The sequence below is a fragment of the Coturnix japonica genome, chromosome 1 (assembly GCF_001577835.2).
Source record: "Coturnix japonica isolate 7356 chromosome 1, Coturnix japonica 2.1, whole genome shotgun sequence".
NCBI classification, from domain to species: Eukaryota; Metazoa; Chordata; class Aves; order Galliformes; family Phasianidae; genus Coturnix; species Coturnix japonica.
In genome coordinates this window covers 61,623,024-61,643,335 of record NC_029516.1, presented here as the reverse complement: position 1 = coordinate 61,643,335, position 20,312 = coordinate 61,623,024, and the positions used below count along the sequence as shown (strand labels likewise).

The window sequence follows — 20,312 nt, the reverse complement described above, 5'->3', positions numbered from 1 at the left end:
TTAGTAAATAATTTCTTCCTAACACCTAACTTAAATTTCCCGTCTTTTAGTTTAAAGCTATTCTCTCTTGTCCTTCTTCTATCAGACTGTGTAGAAAGTCAGTCCTCTTCTCGCTTATAAGCTTATAAGTACTGAAAGGCTGAAATGAGGTCTCATTGGAGCCTTCTCTTCTCCAAGCTAAAGAATCTCAGCTCTCTCAGCCTTTCTTCATAGGAGGGGTGCTCCAGTCCTTTGATCATGTCTGTGGCCTGAGTGCCTTTTCTATTATAATACAATATTATTTTTCAGTAAGAATTATCAAAGGTCAAAGCCCACAGACTTCTCAGCTACTGCAGCCAGTGGTCCAGCAAATCATTTTTTATCACCTTCCAGGTGAAATTCCAGGTTAAACCATTTTCCCAAAGGATTGTTCCTAATTCATCTAGGAACTAACTTGGATCATTAGTGTCTCTCAGTCAATTTATGAAAGGTATTTCCATCCAAGAGGAGGAAAAGAAGAAAGGAAATGAGAAAGGAGAGGAGAAAAGAAAAGCAGATCCCTTAATGTGGAAAGCAACAAAAGATTTAAATGCTTGATCTTCAGCCAATAAACCAGTTGCTCCTCAGGAGAAAAAAGGCTTCACAGGCTCAGACCTTTTTCACAGAGCTTCGATTGTAGCAATATACAAAACCTTTCTTGCAATAGTGTAAAAGCTACACTTGTACTTGGGGGACAAAGAGAAAAAAAAGAAAAAAGAAAAGAAAAAAAGAAAGCATTTTTCATTGGATTATTTAGACCTGAAAAACTTTTTAAGCACAGCTGAACTTACAATAATATATCTATTGAGAATGAAGCTCATAACATATTCTGCTTGTAGTTGAAATTAGAAAGTGTTGACTTTAGAAGAGTTTAAGCCACTAAACTGTAGGTAGGTTTAGCAGTCCATGACACCCATCTGTTTACCCAGCGTTCCTCAGATGCTTAAATGAAAATATAAATATCAGACACTGCTAGTTACTGTGCAAGTCAGCTTCTGTTTTGTTCTACTTTCCCTCCCTTCTTCATTCCGGAATCAGAGTGATTTAAATGTGAATCATGGAACTAAAGCTAAAGTGTTTCCCCAGGGTTATTGCCTTAGGGGTCCTTAGCTCATACTGTCTGTTTGTTTCATGTTGCTGAACACAGCAGTTTTATTTCTGGTATTCACTCTGGTCCTGTGCACGCTGTTAAGGGTTTAATGCTTGACTTCTCACTGGAGCAGGTCCAGCTGAATTTCTCCCAGTCCAGCTGAACTGAGTAACATCTGTAAGAATGTAAGAACTGCACACTCTCATTCAGTGATGCTGTATTACAACTAGGATCCAGTCTCTGACCAAGGTAAATAGCAGATGGCTTGGGAAGAGTTTGAACAGGTTTTGAGCTCCCTGTTTATTCCAGCTATTTTGGCTCGATACACGATGACCATGAGGCTATAAACAGTATTCGCTCTCCTTACTTCCATTCAGATTCAGTTGCTCTCCTTATCAATTCATAACATTGGCACTACCAATATTCAAACTGATTTTGAATTCTCTCATGTTCCCAAATCCTGCGAACAGTTTGCTATAGCTCACAGACTGACAACATAGGAATGCAGCCATAGAGTCCTGGTGACGTATGGCTCAGGCACCGAAGTGATTTCGGGAGTCTAAAGAACCATCACAGTGTGGCAACCTTTCATTAATTGTTTTTTCCACCAAAATAAAGTAAAGCTGGGGGCCAAGTTTGATCTAGTGTTTCTAAGGGCTATCAGAAGACCACACAGCCTTCTCTTCTACTTTTCCATCAGGCAGAAGCTGGTGACTTTTGTGTTCATAGGAGTGCTTGAGGAAAATATCAGCCAGGCCACACTGCACAGCTCTTTGCATGATCACAAACAGGCTGGAACTTGGGCCGAAATATTTTCATTATCTTATTTTAATGAATACATTCCTACTTTCTATACTTGTGCCAGTGGTGCATATTGAGATTTCTTAGGAAGGTGGATCAAAGTGTTATTTTTCACTATGGACTCTGGAAAAAATCTCAGTAATCCTCCTTTCAAATCTTTAAAAGAGATCTTTCAACTCAGCTTGTATCTTCTGATACTGTTTGTCTATAAGAGCGTAATAACACTGGGGTAAAAGAGTGCTGCACTGAGCGCATATGTGTATGTATCTGTGTTTGTATGCATGTGTGCAAAGAGAGAAGGGCTGAAGGGCAATGGAGGACAAATGGAGTACATTAATTTCAGCGCTAATGGGAGATACTATGGTGAGAATGAACATAGCTAAGGCACTGTGAAAGAAGAGAGGGAAAGGACTCTGAAGATACTGGGTAGATGTCTTTTCTCAAGTATCCAAATACCATGTTAAGGTTGTGCATGTGGATCCCACTGTTAATTTCCTATTTAATGCTGAAAAAGAGCACTTGGCTTCAGTGACCAGAGTAGAGCCCTCTACTATGCATTGAAACATGGCTTTTCTTGAACTGTGTTGAGGACTGGAAAAGGAAACATGGGTTTTCCTGTTTTTCTTTGCAAGAGATGTTTATGTCGGATCATCTCCAAGTACAACTAGGCCATACCTTTTCCTTTGGTACTGCAGCAGTTACGTTCTGTTATATCTGGCACAGAACAAACCACAGTGGCTTCTTTCCCACCCATCTTGGCTGATGTACCGAAAGCTGGTGGAAAAGATATTCTAGCCATGAAAAGCTGATCAAAAGCAAGTAAGTATTATGCTTTAAAGAAAATCATGCAATGGCACTACCAGGTAAAGCAGCTATAACAATTGTGAGGAGGCACTAAAAAAAATTTGTCTCATCCAAAGGTTTAATATTACAAAGCCCTGGAGAATCTCTATCACTGCACAGATCACTTGTTTGACCTTAATAGTTTACTACTGGTAGACAGCAACAATAGCCTCTGAAGACACACTCATCTGTATCATTTAATTACCAAATTCTAGATCAACCTCTTACATTTCTCAACAAGCTTTTAGGCCCAGCTGACTTTCTTACAGGGAAAGGAGCCCTTGTTTAAATATCTAATCTCTCACTAAATCTTAACTTTGTCAGAGAGAGCCTTAGCACCTTGTAAGGATGAAAAACAGCAGTGTAAGAATTTGGCATCATTTCCTGTATTAACAGTGAATGTAAATGTCAATCTTTACACAGAGGGCATGAAGGTGTATGGTCAAGATGTCCACAACTTTCCTCATCAAAATATTTTCTACAGCAGTTTATAATATTTTAAATAGATGCATATGTTTTATTCAATATTTTTTTAGAGTAAAACTGGTTGTATTTATATTTATCACATAGTTAATTGTTACAAATTAGGTTTGGGAAGATTCTCAGCAAGATGCGCTGTAGCTAATCAGATAAAGGCTGGCCACGTAATGTGTGAACATTAAAAATAATATCAATACTGTGACTAGTATAAGAATATACTAAAATCTCTATGTCTGTTTAGATGCAAGTCCATGACTTTCTTTCGAGTACACACATAACAATGAGGCCCAAAGTCATCACTGAGAAAAAAAAAAGTTGCTTTTCAGAAAAGGAGTCTATTATTTCACAAGACTTCTTGTAGCTCACCAAATTAACTTGAATATGAAGCATTTTATATATATTTTTTAGGATTTTCTTTACAAAAGGAAAGGGATTCTCTGACAGCATTTTTAGAATCCATTTATAAAACTATTAGCTTCCCCCACTTCTTTTTTAAACTCCAATTTCTCATTTTAAATACCTTTTCATTTTTTAAATAGTAGCTTCCTCACTAACAAATCATGTCTAATAATACAAGGGATAATAAATGAATTTTCTGCTGAAAAATCCCTGCTTTCTCAAGTGATAAATCTGAAATGAGACGGTCTTAGTAACTCTGTCCAGAGAAAAATACAATAGTGAGACTAAAATTTTGCATACATACATATAAGGAGAATATAAGGGAGTAGGATGTCTAAACTCCTAAAGTTGGGTCTGACAGCATGCTGCCTCATTAATGCCTGATGATATCCAGGATATAATGATACCTAAATCAGATGAGTAGTTTTCCTAGGTAAGAGAAGGAGACAGACCTTACAGAAGTGTAAGATAAGAATATTCAGCTCGCACTGGCTGTTTCGTACTTCTGAATAAGGACAGGACTACTGCTTCAGCCTGGTCCTTGGGAGACTCTAAGGTTTGACACATACTGGAATAAATATCAATTATGTTACAAACTGATTCATTTTATTCAGTGCTTTTAGCCAAGGAAATGCTTGAAGAGTGAATAAAGCAGTTGTTTCAACCTTCTAACTACTGCTGCCCTCAATACACGCTGGAATGAAAAGAATCTCTTGTACTTGATTTGTCTGTAAACACACTAGAAATCTCAAATCATATAATGCAGCTCCTCAGAAGGCAGTACTAAAGATGTCTGGGTCCTTGAAATGGTGGTTTATGTTATGCTTTGACTGAAAAGAGAACAACTAAAACCAAAACCACTAGAGAGTTTACAAGAATTCCCAGAAGTGGATGTGGGTCTTTCAAACTCAGAAAATACTTCCTACCTTGTCAGCTATAAACAAAGTCTAACCTTAAAAGCTTGAAAGCAGAGGGATCTATGATCTGCAAGAATTAAGTAGTCTGAGAAAGGGAACCCAAAAATCAAATAAAAACATTTAATGGCATTACAGGGTATCTCCTGCAAGCAAAGAGATACTAGCTATTTTTTCTACAGATTTTCATTAAAGAAAGAGTGTTGCCTGACTACAGCTGTATGGACTTTATATTTACTAGTTACTCAGACTACTAACTAAGACAATGCAGCATACACTGCCTGAGTTGATCACTGCTCCAGAACAGGAAGGGGAAGATTCTCCAAGCCACTTGCAGTGATGTCTGGCCCTATAACTCTCCCATGCCTTTGAAAATGTTTCAAATCATTGAATTGAATGAAGATTATGAATCACTGTTGGCAGACCTGCACAACTGCAGTATTATTCCATATAGTTGTGGATTGGACCAAGACACTAACTTGACTAAAGGCTGAATGACTTTCTGTACTCTGCAGTGAAAATCTGGTAACCTAAAGTTAACTGAAGGAAGTATTCTAGACTCCACTGAATTAGACAAGAAATCACAAGGCTCTACACACCTCAGGATCTTACTATTTCTTACGTGTTAGAACTGATGACTTATCACTCTGCTGTGGGGGAATTGTAAGTGATCATACAGCATGGAAAATGTAATATATATACTGTAGCACAATAAACAGAAAAGAAACCAGGAGCTGATTAGGTGGGGGGAAAAAAAGAAAAAGGAAAAAAAAAAAAAAAAAAAAAAAGAAAGGATAAGAAAACTGTCTCTTACCTGGTCAAGATTGTTGTAAAAGTCTATATTGGCTGCACACAGGTATCTCCCAAGCAGGGTGGCATGGGTAGTAAAAATTGTGGCAACTGGAAGTTTCTGAGATCGAGACAGTATTAAACCCACTCCTGCCTGCCATTCGTGGAAATGAGCAATTACATTGGGCTTGTCATCAAACTGACAGGAAAGCTGAAAATAATCAGAAAGAACATACATTAAACAGGTATCATCCTGCTCATCATCCCAGCCTCATACCTTCCTCTCTGTATGTTCCTTCATATGACAAAATAGTACACTGTTTTAAGTGGTCATGTGTCTTGTTTCCTATCAGCCCTAATTCTTAGGTCACAAAGCACGTGTCCTTCACTTGCACCTCAGAACAGCATCCTTCCTAGAGTGCAGGGAAGCTCTGGCAAAGACAGTCACTCCTCATTCTTTCAGTTTGCTCATCTGCTGTTGTAACTCTAATTTGTATAAAACAGTCATGAGCATTTCTAATGGAGATGATTCTATAGATTGATGATGTTTCATTTGTTTGGGGGGGGCTGTGGTAGAGTAATGGAAGTCATGGTGTTGTCATTCGTTTTGTCTGTAACATCTCTGCAAGGTACAATCTAGCAGCTGAGAGATGGCAAAAATGACAGTTTGTGAGAGTGACAACTTGAGTACGGTAGAAGAGGAAAAGGGAGGTTGGGATCTTATCTGTAAGAACATCCAGTGTCAAATAAAAGAGTTAGAAAAAAAATGCTGGAAGAAGTGACAGTGAAGACATGGCACACTTCACATAAGACTTCCCATAGAAAAACATAATTAAAGTGCTAAGACTTCAGTTACAAATACAAATTTCATCTAAGTCAGGAACCACATCCCAAAGATTTTCCTCTCTGCTGACAAGGCTGAGGTTTTAAAAGGTCCAGATTTTAAAACCTGTACCTCTTTTAAAAACCAGGCTGTTAATGATCCAAAAATTACAGCATCATTGGCTTCTCGGTCATGAAAAGGGATTCCTATGTTGGTAGCATCCCAAAATTCGCCTTTCCATCTGTCCAGATTCCAGGCTGCTGATCCTATATCAAACAGTAAGACATATGGGCTGCCCTCTATCAGCCATCTTCCAAAAAAGACCTACAGAAAACAGGCAAAGATATAAGATGGAAATGTTAAAGTGAACGTAAAAACCAATTTCCTCAAGTATTTTCATCCACCAAGTCATACATATTTTACATAAGGAATGCCAAGGATCATAGTCCTACACACCCAGGATTTGTGGTTTTCCTTGCAAAATACATGGAGTAATACTTGATCAAAGGTTGGAGTAAGTGGAAACTACATGACATTTCCTCATTCTGCCCACACAGCACAGTTGGTGCCTATTGGCAGAGAGGAAGTAACCATCAGAAGGTGTTATAGTACCTAAAAATATCAGCCCCCAAATATACAGTTCTCCATCTTTATCCACTTCAGTACATTTAAACATCTGTAACAGAATAACAACTCCAGTGATATAACCTACCTGCACAACAAGGAGAATGGGCTGAACTGTCCTAAGGCAACACAGTGCAATTTGGATCACATTACACATTGCAGCAGTCTACACAGTCAAATTATTTCATCTTATTTCCAATGATCTCATATATTTGGGTCTTTCAAACCAAAATGACTATAGCAGCAGTGGCATATTAACTGTGGATAACGAGATACTATATGTGGATTAATGCAGTTTGTACTCTGTACCCTGCTCATAGGAATCTTTTATGTTGCTGTTCAATAGCACTTAATTCACCAACTCCTGGGCTCTCCAGGGCTGAACCCTGTCCTAATGTTAGAGCTGTCCAGACAGAGGGCAGGTGATGAAAACAATGAGACAAAAGTTCTCAAACCTATTTGCACAAAAAATAAATGCTGTATCAAAGATAGGCATGTGAAGAAAGCTCAGTCCCTCATGCACACATTTCAAGCTATTCTGGTTTCTTATTTAGGAAAACGAGGTTAATGAGCAGGGATTCTCCGTGAACCCTGATTTTAAATATAGTGTCAAACTGTGGCAAGGAACACACCTGACCTGAGAAGTTCGGAAGCTTTCCTAGGTCCCCTGGTTTAAAGGGTTCCATTGTGATACATAAGCAAAATCCAGACACGCTGATAATAGGATAAGTGCAGCTCCTGGAATCTAAAGCGTCATTATTAGAGATCAAAGCTATACTTGACGTACCTGGGATAGATCTCCTGCTATATATGAATACTCCAGCAGAATGATGCACATGTCAGACTGCCAGAGTTGGCTATTTACATTGAATGTACTCTCGAACAGCATAAAGTATATTTGTATACACATATAGCTTTGCAAATAATCTGCCCCACAAACCTTTTTCTATTTTCCAAACAAAGGAGTGTTACACACCTTGCAGAGACAACTCTCTGTAAGGAACAGATATGAATTTAGATTCCTGTTAGATTAGACTTTTCAGTTTGAACTTCATTTCTTACAATGCCAAGCATCAGACAACAGTGTCACCAACAGACACCATCCCAAGCTGTGGCTCATGTATTTCCAGCAACGTACATCATACTTAGCAGGGCATGAGAACCTAAGAACTGCCATAGCACAAGGAGATAACATATTGCCAGTGCCACAGCTGGTGTCAGCCCAGGATATTCATGAATTTCTACATTAAAATGTGCCATTTTAAGCTTATTTAGCTTTTCTTCAAGTTTCTTCAACAGTACAAGTATGCTGAAGGTAACATAAGGGTTCAGTGAAAGAAAGGTCGTATTATATCCACTAAAATCTCACTGTATTTAGAGACTGGAGAAATAAGTCATTAATCCAATTAAGCAGTCTTGCAGATAAATGAGCATTAAAACCTTTAATGGGATAAACTGTTTCTTCCTCAAAAATAACCTTTAATGAATTGACTTTGCTGTTCTAACCGTAGAATCTGAGCTTTTCCCATTGTGACATTGACCAGGACTGCTGTGTCAAGTGGAACAGCGGGAGCATTAACCAAAACTGTAATCTCCTCAGAGTCAGCTTAGTCGTCCTGAGAAGCAGAAGCACATCTGATTTACCTGACACCCTTGGCTTTTCATGGTATCCATTGCCTTCTTAATTGCAGGGTTTGGAGGCTCACATACTTCCACCTGTGTCTTCACATTGTGCTCAAAATAAGGACCAATCAGAAAATAGTTTTCACCCCATTCATCTGCTGTAATTTTGGCTTTTGTCTGGATCACCGTATAAATTCCTCCCACTGAAAAACAAGACCACAAAGAACAAAAAGTAGAAATGGGAACAGGCCTTAAAGCTCTGGAATAAGTTCCATCCTACCTGGGAGTCAGAACACTAAATCGCTTCACATACCCAGACTTAAAGTGAAACAGGGAATCTAACAAATGAATAGTAATCCAACCTCCTAGAGTGTAACCAGAACTTCACCATTTAGTTTAGGAGTATGCTCTGATAGCAGACGATGTGTTATCCTTAAATAACTTCAATACTTTGCTTAACTCTGGTTAACAGCACATGGCTTCCTTCTATTTCTCCTCTAATCTTAAATGGATGCTTTCTAGCCTGACTACCACTTCTATCTGTTGCTATTATTTTAATTTTCTTGAGGTGTATGAAGTCACACCATAAAAATTCATTCCATTTATTTTCTTTATGTTGTCCATCCCTTTTCAAATACCTGCACTCAGACTGTGGGATTCAAATCCTGAGGCTTACACTTCCATTTTCCTTGCCTAATCTTGATTCCACTGCATTCCAAGTTCAGCCTGCTTATTTATTTATTTATTTTAATGAAGTTCCCATTTTCAAACACATTTCTTAGTGACGTGGAAATACATGTGGTAATAACAGAGCTGGCACCTCCAGCTGGTTTCATACATTCATGGTTTCATCATGGAGAGAAGTAAAGGCAGTGATGAATTTTGTTGACTACTGGCCATGTAAATGGATTTAAACCTCAGTCTTTGAAGCAAAAGATGTAATGTTCTGTCACTAAAGAGTTGTTATATTGGTATGGATGTAGCCTGTGTTGCCAATATAAATATCTGCAGCACTTTCCACCTAAATATTTTCAATCTTAAAGGTCAATGTAATATTAAATTTCTTAGAGAATAAAGCAGTAACATCTTCTGATGAGTAAATACAGATCTATCTACCCTTTCATATGGTATGCAAGATTCAATTAGTTGCTCTTCCCTGACAGCTTCCCATATTAGGCCCTGTGATCTATGAACTGGCAATGCAGCCTTGCAGACCCCTTGGTCACTGGACCTGCGATGCAAGGCAGTGGCCATTCCACCACCACAAAAACAGAACACTAATAAGTGCTTAGATCAATCAAGTAGAAGGGATGGCAAAATAAGAGACTTCTGCTCTATATCAAAGATGTTTGGCATAGCTCTGATGACTTTAAGCAGGGTAAAACAGATGAAGCTCAACAGATATGTGCAAACATTTGCAGACTAGGAAACAATAGGAAAATAATTAACTTTGCTACTTACAAATGTCATTCTGCACTGAGTCTGGAAGTGCTCGGTAATAAATACTTCAGGCAGAAAGACTGTTACACCTTTCAGAAGCAACACCAAAATACATAAGGAGCCAGCAATGCAAGTGATGGTTGTCTAGCAGTACTCCAGACTTAATTTTTAAAGGTACTCGAGTATCTAGAAGTGCAGGTGCACTGCATTCCAATGCAGGTGGCAATAAATCTTCAAGGTTTACCTGATGCTCCTTAAAAATCTGCCCCAAATGGCCATGCCCTACAGAAGAGCTCCTTAAGTTCCTCAGTGTTTTGGGAAATTAGTTCCCAAACTAATTAAATTGTATCACCTGATACAGTAGTGTAGAAAGCCTTCTCCCATGCCTGAAGGGTTCCCAACCTTATTTATTCATTTTTCTTCATGTCAAAGTATCTCAGATTTCTAGGCATTTTATAAACAAATACAAATGCAGTTCCAATCCAGCATCTTGCTAAATAAAACTGTTTCATTAAGTTATTAACCTATGTTGTAACTCAAGATCTAAGAAGATTCTTGTATTTTCCTGAATCAATCCCATAGTACAAGAGTTCTACACCATAGAAATGTGGAACTGCAGAAATAAATGTATGCATTGGAATGTTCTATACTGTGCACAGAGCAAAAAGCCAAGAAACTAAACCATAGCCATCATGAGCACCTCTCCTACAAAGAAAGGTTGAGGGAACTGGGATTGTTCAGCTTGGAAAAGAGAAAGCTTTGAAGAGACTTCATTGTGGCCTTCCAGTACTTGAAGGGAGTGTATAAACAGGAGGGGGTACAACTATTTATGAGGGTAAACAGTGATAGGACAAGGGGGAATGGTTTTAAACTGAGACAGGTGAGGTTTAGATTAGATGTTAGGAGGAAGGTTTTCACTCAGAGGGTGGTGACACACTGGAACAGGTTGCCCAAGGAGGCTGTGGATGCCCCATCCCTGGAGGCATTCAAGGCCAGGCTGGATGTGGCTCTGGGCAGCCTGGTCTAATGGTTGGCAACACTGCACATAGCAGGGGGGTTGACACTAGATGATCTTTGAAGTCCTTTTCATCTCAGGCCATCCTATGATTCTATGATTGTCTACCACAGCTGTTCTGGACAGGGACCTGGAGAAGTCTGAGGAAAGTGGCTCCAAATTCTTCTGCTCACAAGCTGATAGAAACTACTTGAATACCTTTTATTTTTGTGAACATACCACTTTAATTATGAGACAAGTCAGAAGGTCCAATCTACAATGTCATGTGGTTACAATGACATAAACATTGTCTGTTCTCACAGGAAGGTATATACACCATATGAACACAAAGCACTTTAATCAAAAGCAGATAAACAAGTAGAAATCTTAGTTGTGAAACTAGTTGGTTTCAATTGGCAGCAATACTGGTCTTAAGGTAAGATTTTTGTGCAAAGTTGCCTGGTGGCTGGATGGAAATGAGGAAAAAACCTATGTGCAAGAATAAAGATAGTAGATAACATGATAAAGCCACATACGACAATAATGCCATAGAGCTCTTTCCCCACCATCAAAACAGTGGAGATCAGTGTACTTCACACTGCAAGGTGTTCAAGTTGGGAGCTTCATGGCAGCTGAATTTTGCAGATTCTGCCTTTGAAAGAGATAAAGCAACTGCTCAGGAGCTGAATATGGCCTGGGACATCACTTTGTAAGGCCAACAGCTGAGTGTTCCTTTTCACAAGGTTTTGCGTAGTATTACTCTGTTCTAAAACACGTCCTGTCTAAAAGGAAGGCCTATTCTGAAGGAAAAATTGGAGAGTGTGCTGTGGTCTACCACCATAATCTGTTGCACAGCAATGTAGAATACATTTGAGGGTATTATTTTGCCTGAAATGCAATGAGAATTACTAAGGATAAAAATGAAAGAGTACATTTTATGGACAGTAAAACTCTGCAGAAGATAGCTGCTATGAAAGGTCTGGGTTACTTGGTCCTCAGATCCACTTTTGCCTTCTCTGTTAATGTGGAAATACAACTCACAAGGCACATCCTTGTGTAAACCTTAATTGACTGGGCAAGTGAACCTGTATGTATGTGGAAACAGTCAGGCATAACTTATGAAAAGACATCTTGAGAAGAAAAGAGCAACGTCTAGAACAACGCATAGACTTTGGAAAATTCACTTTCCAAAGACAATTCAAGAAATTGTTGTATATCATGAAGAGATAGATTATATCTGCACAGGCTCTTTGAGTCCACTGGACTGTGGACTCTTACCTGTGTTAGTAATCAATGCATTACACGTTCTACCAACTAACAGACCTAGGCTGCAATTGAATATGCAGATCCTAACAGAATTCTCAAATTATTCCCACCTATGTGACATACCACTTTGTTCTTCCCTAATCAGATATTTTAATGTCACACTGTAGCTATGAAAACTTTCCAAATGAAAAGGACGTATGAAAATCCCATGATGTTTTAGGTTTTTGTATGCAGCCTCTGAAGTTTTGTTATCTGAAGAAGTTATAAAACAGTGATGGATTAAATGAAAAACAGATGCATTATCAGGAGAGATTAGATACAAAGAGTTGGATTATAAACATGAGGCATTAGTATTGAAATGTGAATAAATCATGGAATCATAGAATGGTTTTGGTTGGAAGGGACCTTTAAAATCATCTGGTTCCAACTCCCTGCTATATGCAGGGACACCTCCCTCTAGACCATGTTGCTCAAAGCTCTATCCAGCCTGGCCTCCAGGCCTAGTTTAGTGCTCTAATTCCCATTGAAACATTTAATCCAAATATTTTAAGTTCTGATCATTTTAAATTCTCCTTGAAAGAAAAATGTTTCTATTATTTATTTTAAAAATTTACCTAAAAAGTTATCGTCTTCATTACTCCAGCCATTTACTTCTTTTCCCATTTCAAGTGTATTATTACAGCTGCATATTTAAAATCCAAGCAACAATTAGTGCCTTCTGAGACAGATATTAGAGCTATTTAAAGAAATATAAAGTCTGTGTGTCAGAACAGACTCCCAGTATCACATCGCTACTGAGGACAGCATTATGCAGGAGACCTGATTTCACAACTGGAGACCTTTGCGAGAGATCTATCGGTGCAGAAAAACACACTCTGCTGAAAATATTACATGGAAAGACCCATTGCAAATGCTTTTGTCACCTGATGAGGAAGGGGCTACAACTTGAAGGATTACACAGGAACTTATTTCTAGAAAATGGCCTGCGCAGGTGGGACAATTTGAGCAGGGAATGGCCCAAATTTCTCAAAGCTGCCAGAAATAATTACTGTTCACTTTACTTGCTCTCCTATCTCCGTATATTGTGCAAAGAGTGGGAAGCAGCGGCAGACATCAAAAAGGAAGTAGAGAGATGGAACGAGAAGCTATAGAACTGAGACGGGACAGATGCAGGAACCCTTCCCTGCACACCTTTGCTACAGAGGCAGAGGGTGCTCCCAGGGCACATCATCTTCTGTGTCACAGCCTGACTCAGAAGGTGCTAGAGCTTTTCTGGGAGTTGTGCTTGCTGTAGAATCCAAGAGGGATGTGGTACCCAGCCTCAGGGTTCAAAATCATAGAACCATGGAATCATAGGATGGCTGAAAAGGACCACAGTGATCATCCCTATGTGCAGGGTCACCAATCACTACACCAGGCTGCCCAGAGCCACATCCAGCCTGGCCTTGAATGCCTCCAGGGATGGGGCATCCACAACCTCATTGGACAACCTGTCCTAGTGCATCACCACCTTCTTTGTGAAAACCTTCCTCCTAATATCTAACCTAAATCTCCCCTGTCTCAGTTTAAAAGCATTCCCCCTTGTCCTAAAATGACTTCACTGCCACAATTACTAATTATTTCAACTATTATTTCACTCCTTCCCCCTCAAAACTTCTCACTGATCTATAGACATAATAAAGTTGGGCTTGGTCTCATTTCTTCTAATGTTTGGTTGTATCCTGAATTTTTCATTACGTGTATCCGGTGACTGTTTTTGAAGTAAAATAATGTCAAGCAAAAAACCAAAAAACCAAAAAAAAAAACCAAACCACAGCCTCTTCAGATAGCAGATACTTTTCATGTATTTTTGGCTATTTTTGTGTCCAGGACTGATCAGAAAATAGAAGTTCTCTGTATTCTTTGAAGTTCTGGCACTAGAAGTATATTTTGAAATAATAATAAAATGCTGCAATTTACAGCAGATGTTCACAATACAGCCCTGTGTGCATCATCTCAAATACAAAGGATTTAATTTCATATTATTTTAATGCTGAGATGCCACAAGATCTGGAAACATGATGGGTTATGATGCTTTGTTTACACTAAGTTTCCCACAAGAATATGATTCTTCTTATGAATAATAAATATGTATTATATAACTGTAAGACATATATTAGCATGTCTTCACTTCCTAAAGTATTCTAGTTCAACCGTGTCACAGATCACATCAGCCACCTTTTCCCTATGACCTTTCACCATGGAAAAATATTTAATGCAGATAAAATGAAATGTTGGTCCTGCTGACTTCAGTCATTTCATGATTTAATTACCAGGGGTCCAGGTTTTCACTAGGGACACTATACACAGAGCTCTGCTTTAGGGCAAAATGAACTAAGGTTTGTTTTTAACAAAATCTCCATTCCAGTAGGGCTGGAGAATAATATTTAAGATTCATCTACAAGTGATTCTTGAGCTAATCTGTTCACAACTGTATGGTGATAGAAACTGGCATTCTGCCCAGCATTTTTAAGCACTCTTCTACTTCCTAGCTAAAAGCTGTTAAGTATAGCAGAAGATATGAATCTAAGCATCAACTGAATGACTTTAAAGGAATCTTTAAAGAGCACAGACCAGATTTTCAGTCTGCAGCCCTTCTCACTGTATGTATCCAAAAGCCCACTAACCCACAACTAAGAATTATACTTCTCCTCTATTCCAATTAAATACTCCAATTACCAGTGGAGAAATCTTTAAAAGAGGTTGAGAAGGAGGAAGTGAGGACAAAAAATTACTGTGGAAAGTTTGCTGCAGTTGCCTCCATGCTCCTGTAATGGCTTTTGGTTCCCTGCTGAGTATTTTCCATCTATGGAGCTTCAGACACAAGTTCTACAAAGCTTGTGGCCAATTTGCTCTGTGCTCCCATTCTTACAGTTCTACAAATCTTTGTGTTAAGAGGCAAAAAAAACAACACAGCAAACAGTCCTCTTTCGTAACATGCACAGAGATAGGTCCAGAGTTGGTTTTACTGAAGCATGCAGGCCAGGTGAGACGGGGAAGGAAGTGTGAAACAAACTGAGTTTCATGAAGATTACCACCAGATTGTGCAGCTCTGCAGTGTACTGGGGCTTTTGTCTGTCTGCTTTCATCCTTTTCTACCACATAAACACAGTAGATTCACTTGACAGTATGGGACTTGCCCATCAGTGGAGAGCCAAAGAGAAAATCTTGCATCACAGACTACATTTTTCTCTCGTTTGTGATGGAAGGCTTTCAATGCAAGATGGTTTCAATGTTGTGCTCACACTTTAAGCGCCAAGTTCCTTTTTGCATTGCTTGGGGGTAAGGTGGATGGAGAGTCACACTTTCAGATGTTTCTTTTCTAAATTTCTCATTCTCTCTCATATCTTTGCATACTCCAAACAGATGATGGAAGCAAAGGAGAAAAAGAAGAATAACTGAGATGCTTTCCAGTTCTTACGTCAGAAGCTGCCACTCAGTACACACAGCACTGGAACACAGAATGTAAGAAGGAAGTATAGGCAAGTAAAAAACTCTGCTAGTCAGAGCATGTGTTAAATGAACTAGATTTAAAAAAGGGAGGCTCATTCACTGTGCCAGCTGTTGAGAAAGAACTGAAGAGGTTCTGGGAATAATGGATACTTGGATCTCTAAATATTAAGTTCATGCAACTGACACATCCTTTCCTTCTGCTGCACCATAGGCCTTAGCATCAACCAGCACCAACTCCTGCTCAAGGAAATGCCACTAAACCCTCTTTCCCAACAGGCAGTTTGGCACATGAAAACCTTCTCACATCCCACAGTCACATACACTCCAATTTGCAGGACCTTTCATCGTCCTCCAGCTCTGAGGGCAAACTTATATACAAAGGGTATTTGAGGGGTTCAGAAAACAGTTCATTCGAGCTACTTGCAATGGGTACTGCTTACAAGCAACTAGTGATGAACACAAGGCTTGCATAAAGACCTGAACCCGCTCCTGTAGGCATCAGCAATATTACACTGCTTTAGCTGCATGAATCGACTTCATGCTAATACAGCTTTGCACTGGCAGAAAAGAAAAATTAAACCAGCATATTAAATCATCAAATGAGCTTGTAAGGGCAATAAGCCCCACTTGTGCTTATCTTTCCCTCTATATTAGGAATATAGATAGCAACATTAAAACTAAAACACTGAAATATGTAGCAGCATTAAATCTACATGGGGGCAGGTTACTTAGTAAAATGAACAGTTACTCCTTATGCTAAAGGAGGATGAGGAAAATGGTGTGAGCTATTGTATTTCCTAAGCCTGTATATCTTCTGTGAAGACTCTCCCCGTGTTTTGTTGGCTATTCTCTCTCCTTATAAGCCCAGCGCCTTAATGTTTTCCAAGAACTGTTTATAAAAAGGTCACCAGGGAATTTCACCGTATGACTTTGACATTCAATTGCATGGAACACACAGAAAACAAAAGCCTTCAGCATCAATAATAGAAAGGCTCACTGAAAAGTAAGCCAAAATAGGCTTATAAATATTTTTTTTCCCAAACATTTCCAGTCAGTGTTGGTTGATGGGAATTTTGTACAGAGATCCAGTTTAAATGAAGACACTGCTATGTCTAGCTGAGTCAGCTCCATATGAGTTTGACAACTGGCGCAAATAACAGCACCTTTATTTTAAACTAATTTGAGAAAATGATCGCTCTATTGTAAATATTAGTTCTCCCATAAAATACGAGACCAATTAGTGCGGCCAAATCAACTGACACAGCTACAAATGAGATCATTAAAAGCCATATGGATGATTCAAAGAGTCTCAGCATTTTTCACATACAGACAGATTAATCTAATCCTTTTTTATTTATTCTTAAACATGTTGTGTGATCTCTGTAACCAGTGGGTCCAGATAACACAGAATATGTTTATACCAAAGGGCCCAGAAATACAAATGAGGACACCTGAACTTTCCAGATTTCTGCTGCCATCTGCTTGCTGGTCAGTGGCTTACTTACCATGCACACTGCAAAAGTAAATGCTGCATGCTCCAAGTTCTGACAGTAGAAAACTACCCCGAAAAACTTGACTAAAACTACTGAAAAATAAGCCCACAGGGATTTCAAGTGTAAAAGCTGCTCTGTACTACCTCTGTGTATTGATCCACCTTGCCAATTAAAACAGCAATTCAGAGCAGACTAAATACTATCACAGAATATTAATTCCAATTCCACCACAGTGATAGACTCTAGCATTGCTTGCTCCTCTCACACACAATTCCCCGTTAGGGTTAAAATCTTAACAGATTACAGATCCTCTCTTCTGCCTAATCTCTTTATTTATCTGCCAGGACAATAACGCATAGGTCAATCATTTACTCATACTAACTCAATTCTATGGCAAAAACAGAGCCTGTCCTCCCTTGATGAACTGCACTCAGAGAAAATTATTCTGTTCTATGATACTGTGACTCCACTCTATGAAAGGGGTATATTTTGTTGAAGGAATTACTAATGGAGGCAGAAAGATCTTTGCATAACAAGTAGCATACACTTTGTGTGTAACACTGCGTGCGATGAGCAGATTTTGAATCTGTACACGTGTGCAAGGCATGAAGTCCCTGTCTGGCACTACCTGTGTTTGCAAAAGCCAGTCCAAAAGGGTTTCAGCTGGTGTAAAGATTGCTGGTCATTGACGTCTGTTTTTGTTCAGCGGTTTCAATGCAACTACGTCTGTTTGTGACTATTTCAAATTGGGCCTCTTTTCCACACTGCTATGGAAGGAGAAACTACCAATTTCTCTGAATTTGGTGTCTGTTTTATGGCCTATTTTCATGTGTTATATCCCCAAGTGAATTTGCAAAGAAGATAAAATGTAAATATGTACAAAGGAACATCTGTATATTCCTTCATATGCACACCTGGACATAACATTTAGATGTTATGGTGGTGCTGGTGGTGAATGGCATGCAGACAAGTACATACCCTGACACTACTATGCTAATTCCATGCAAGAACATGCAGATGCAGCCCACATGCAACCAGCACAAACACGGATGCCACATTTGTTCCTGCCAATACAAAAAGCATGCAGCCAGCTTTTGTCCGGTCTCCCTTTAATGCCCCTCATGCTCACGTCCCACACTCCTCCTCCTCCCCACAAAAACAGCAGTGCTGACTCTTATATGAGTGTTATACAAACCTTTGTTGGTAACTTCCCAAGAAACTTCAAAGAGCAACAAGTCCTCCACTGGCAGGTCTTCATCTTCCCACTGAGGAAGCCCATTCAGAGAGGTCATGGACAGTGATCTCGCCAGTGGCATTTTCTTCAGCCCCTAAATGCTCACAACGCAGGCCACAACAGTTGTACTCAAATGTCCAGTTAATGCGGCAGTTCTCTGCAGTTCTTCTTGGAGTGGTCTGCCGGTGCACTGGGTTTGGAGGAGAAAATTTACTCAGATAGCTGGCAGCTAATGGGTTTAAACTGTCTGACCACCAGCATTAAATTGGCTCAGTGAAATCCTCAGGGCTTGAGAAGCAGCTGCTTGCAGAGGTAAGAATTTTAAAAAGACTGACCTGAGGAAGGTCTTCACTTTGGGGCCAGGCCCTTCTTCTGTCCCTAAAGGGAGGTAAAACTTGGTTTTAAGCTCCCTACTCACAACTTTCAGTATCTTCCTCTTCAGGGACAACTGAAACTCACCAGCTGTAAATCCAGCAGGGCCCTGAGCAAACTCCAGGAAAGAGGACACTCTGAGTTCACCACCTGATCTGAGTCCAGCCCCCGAGTCCTCCCCTGCCTGTCACCTCTCATGGACTTTCTCTATCCACTGGCCAGTAGGGCAAGCAGACTATTTCTACATGATGTCTCTTAGATTACTTGCCAGGTTAAGCACTGTTACCTATTCTTGTTCAGTCCATCAGTCCAAAAGCACTAATTTGCCTCACACCCTTTTTCCACAGTTAATTCCAGCTGCATTCCCAAAGCTCTGGGCAAGCTGTTGATTTCATTCTGATCTAGAGCAAACCTGCATCTCTGAGAGTTTTTACAAACAGATCTACAGTTGCTCTATTTACATACTTTTAGTTGCACTCCCTGCAGGTCTTGTCCCCTATTTTCCACCTGGTTTCTTTTTCTCTGGCCTCTGGGCCCAGGGAAAAAATACACCCATCTTGCTGCAGCACAAGATACTTCAAACAGTGCACACATCTGCAGAGCTTACAGCTTAAGACTCTCCAAGACCCACCGAGCAGCTGCCTACTCTGAAGATACTTACATGCTTATGCTGAGAACCTAGTCCCTCTGGGATAACTGTGTCAACTGAACCAGATTCTGAGATTAGAGAGGAACTTGCCCAAAATCCAGAGTTCAGCGCTGACCAGATCTCTGGGTAAGCTCCAGGGGATCACTAGCTCTATGGAGGGCAATGGCTGGCGTGGACTTCATAGCAGCACAGATGGACAGAGCAAGTCTGAGGCAACTGGTTTAGAAGACAGGCTGCCCATCTGTATAAAAGTAAGACAACTATGACTTCCTTCTCTTTACTATATAGGAACCAGTAATAAATAACCCTATTTAGATAACTGCATGGATTGGACAGCTTCCTGTAAAATAGAAATGTAAGGGATGCTGTAAACCAGTAAACATTTGAACTGTGGGAGAGCTTAAGGCCCACACAGGCCAATGTTGTCACAGCATAATCCTTTATTCTTCTCTTGCTTACCACTGTGCTACCACTAGTCTGCGAGAATGGAGGTGTACACAACAGCACGTAGGCAATGAAGTACTGCAGTACTGAGGCTCACAGCCTCACCAACGCCATTCCAGGTGACAAGCCAGGAGGGCAACACCAACCCAGCCCACAAACCCATCCTAACCGCAGAGCCCTGCTCCACCCCAAAAGCAGGCCTCCTCTCACAACGCAAGTCCCGCTTGTTGATCACTAGGGGGCGCCCGCCTCCCAATGGCCGCCGATAGCCCGAGGTGGGGGTCGCCATGTTAGGGCGCAACATTAGTTGGCAATGGGATAGAAAGGATACAGACTGGTGCCAGAGGATTCATCAGCTCACAGAGTATCACAGAATTGCAGGGGCTGGAAGGGATCTGTAGGGATCATCAAGTCCAACTCCCTGCTAAAGCAGATCCCTACAGCAGATTGCACAGGAGGACATCCAGGCAGGTTTTGAATATCTCTAGAGACTCCACCTCCTCTCTGGGCAGCCTGTGCTCCAT

General features: G+C 40.0%; 1 protein-coding gene across 6 annotated transcripts in view; it reads right to left on the bottom strand.

Moving 5' to 3' along the window:
- GYS2 (glycogen synthase 2) overlaps positions 1-18,885 on the bottom strand; it is a 41,493-nt gene extending 22,608 nt beyond the window's left edge. Inside the window, exons 1-6 of one of the 6 annotated variants that reach the window (XM_015869186.2) lie at positions 18,783-18,879; positions 18,659-18,701; positions 18,285-18,513; positions 8,426-8,607; positions 6,290-6,481; positions 5,360-5,545 (exon numbers count right to left, since the gene is read on the bottom strand). In XM_015869186.2, the coding sequence (XP_015724672.1) occupies positions 5,360-5,545; positions 6,290-6,481; positions 8,426-8,607; positions 18,285-18,405 (681 nt within the window). In that variant the 5' untranslated portion in view covers positions 18,406-18,513; positions 18,659-18,701; positions 18,783-18,879. Of the gene's footprint in view, positions 1-5,359; positions 5,546-6,289; positions 6,482-8,425; positions 8,608-18,284 lie in introns of all 6 variants that reach the window. The other 5 variants (XM_032446165.1, XM_015869179.2, XM_032446171.1 and 2 more) reach the window with 5 other exon arrangements.
- Between the last annotated feature and the right edge of the window lie 1,427 nt (positions 18,886-20,312).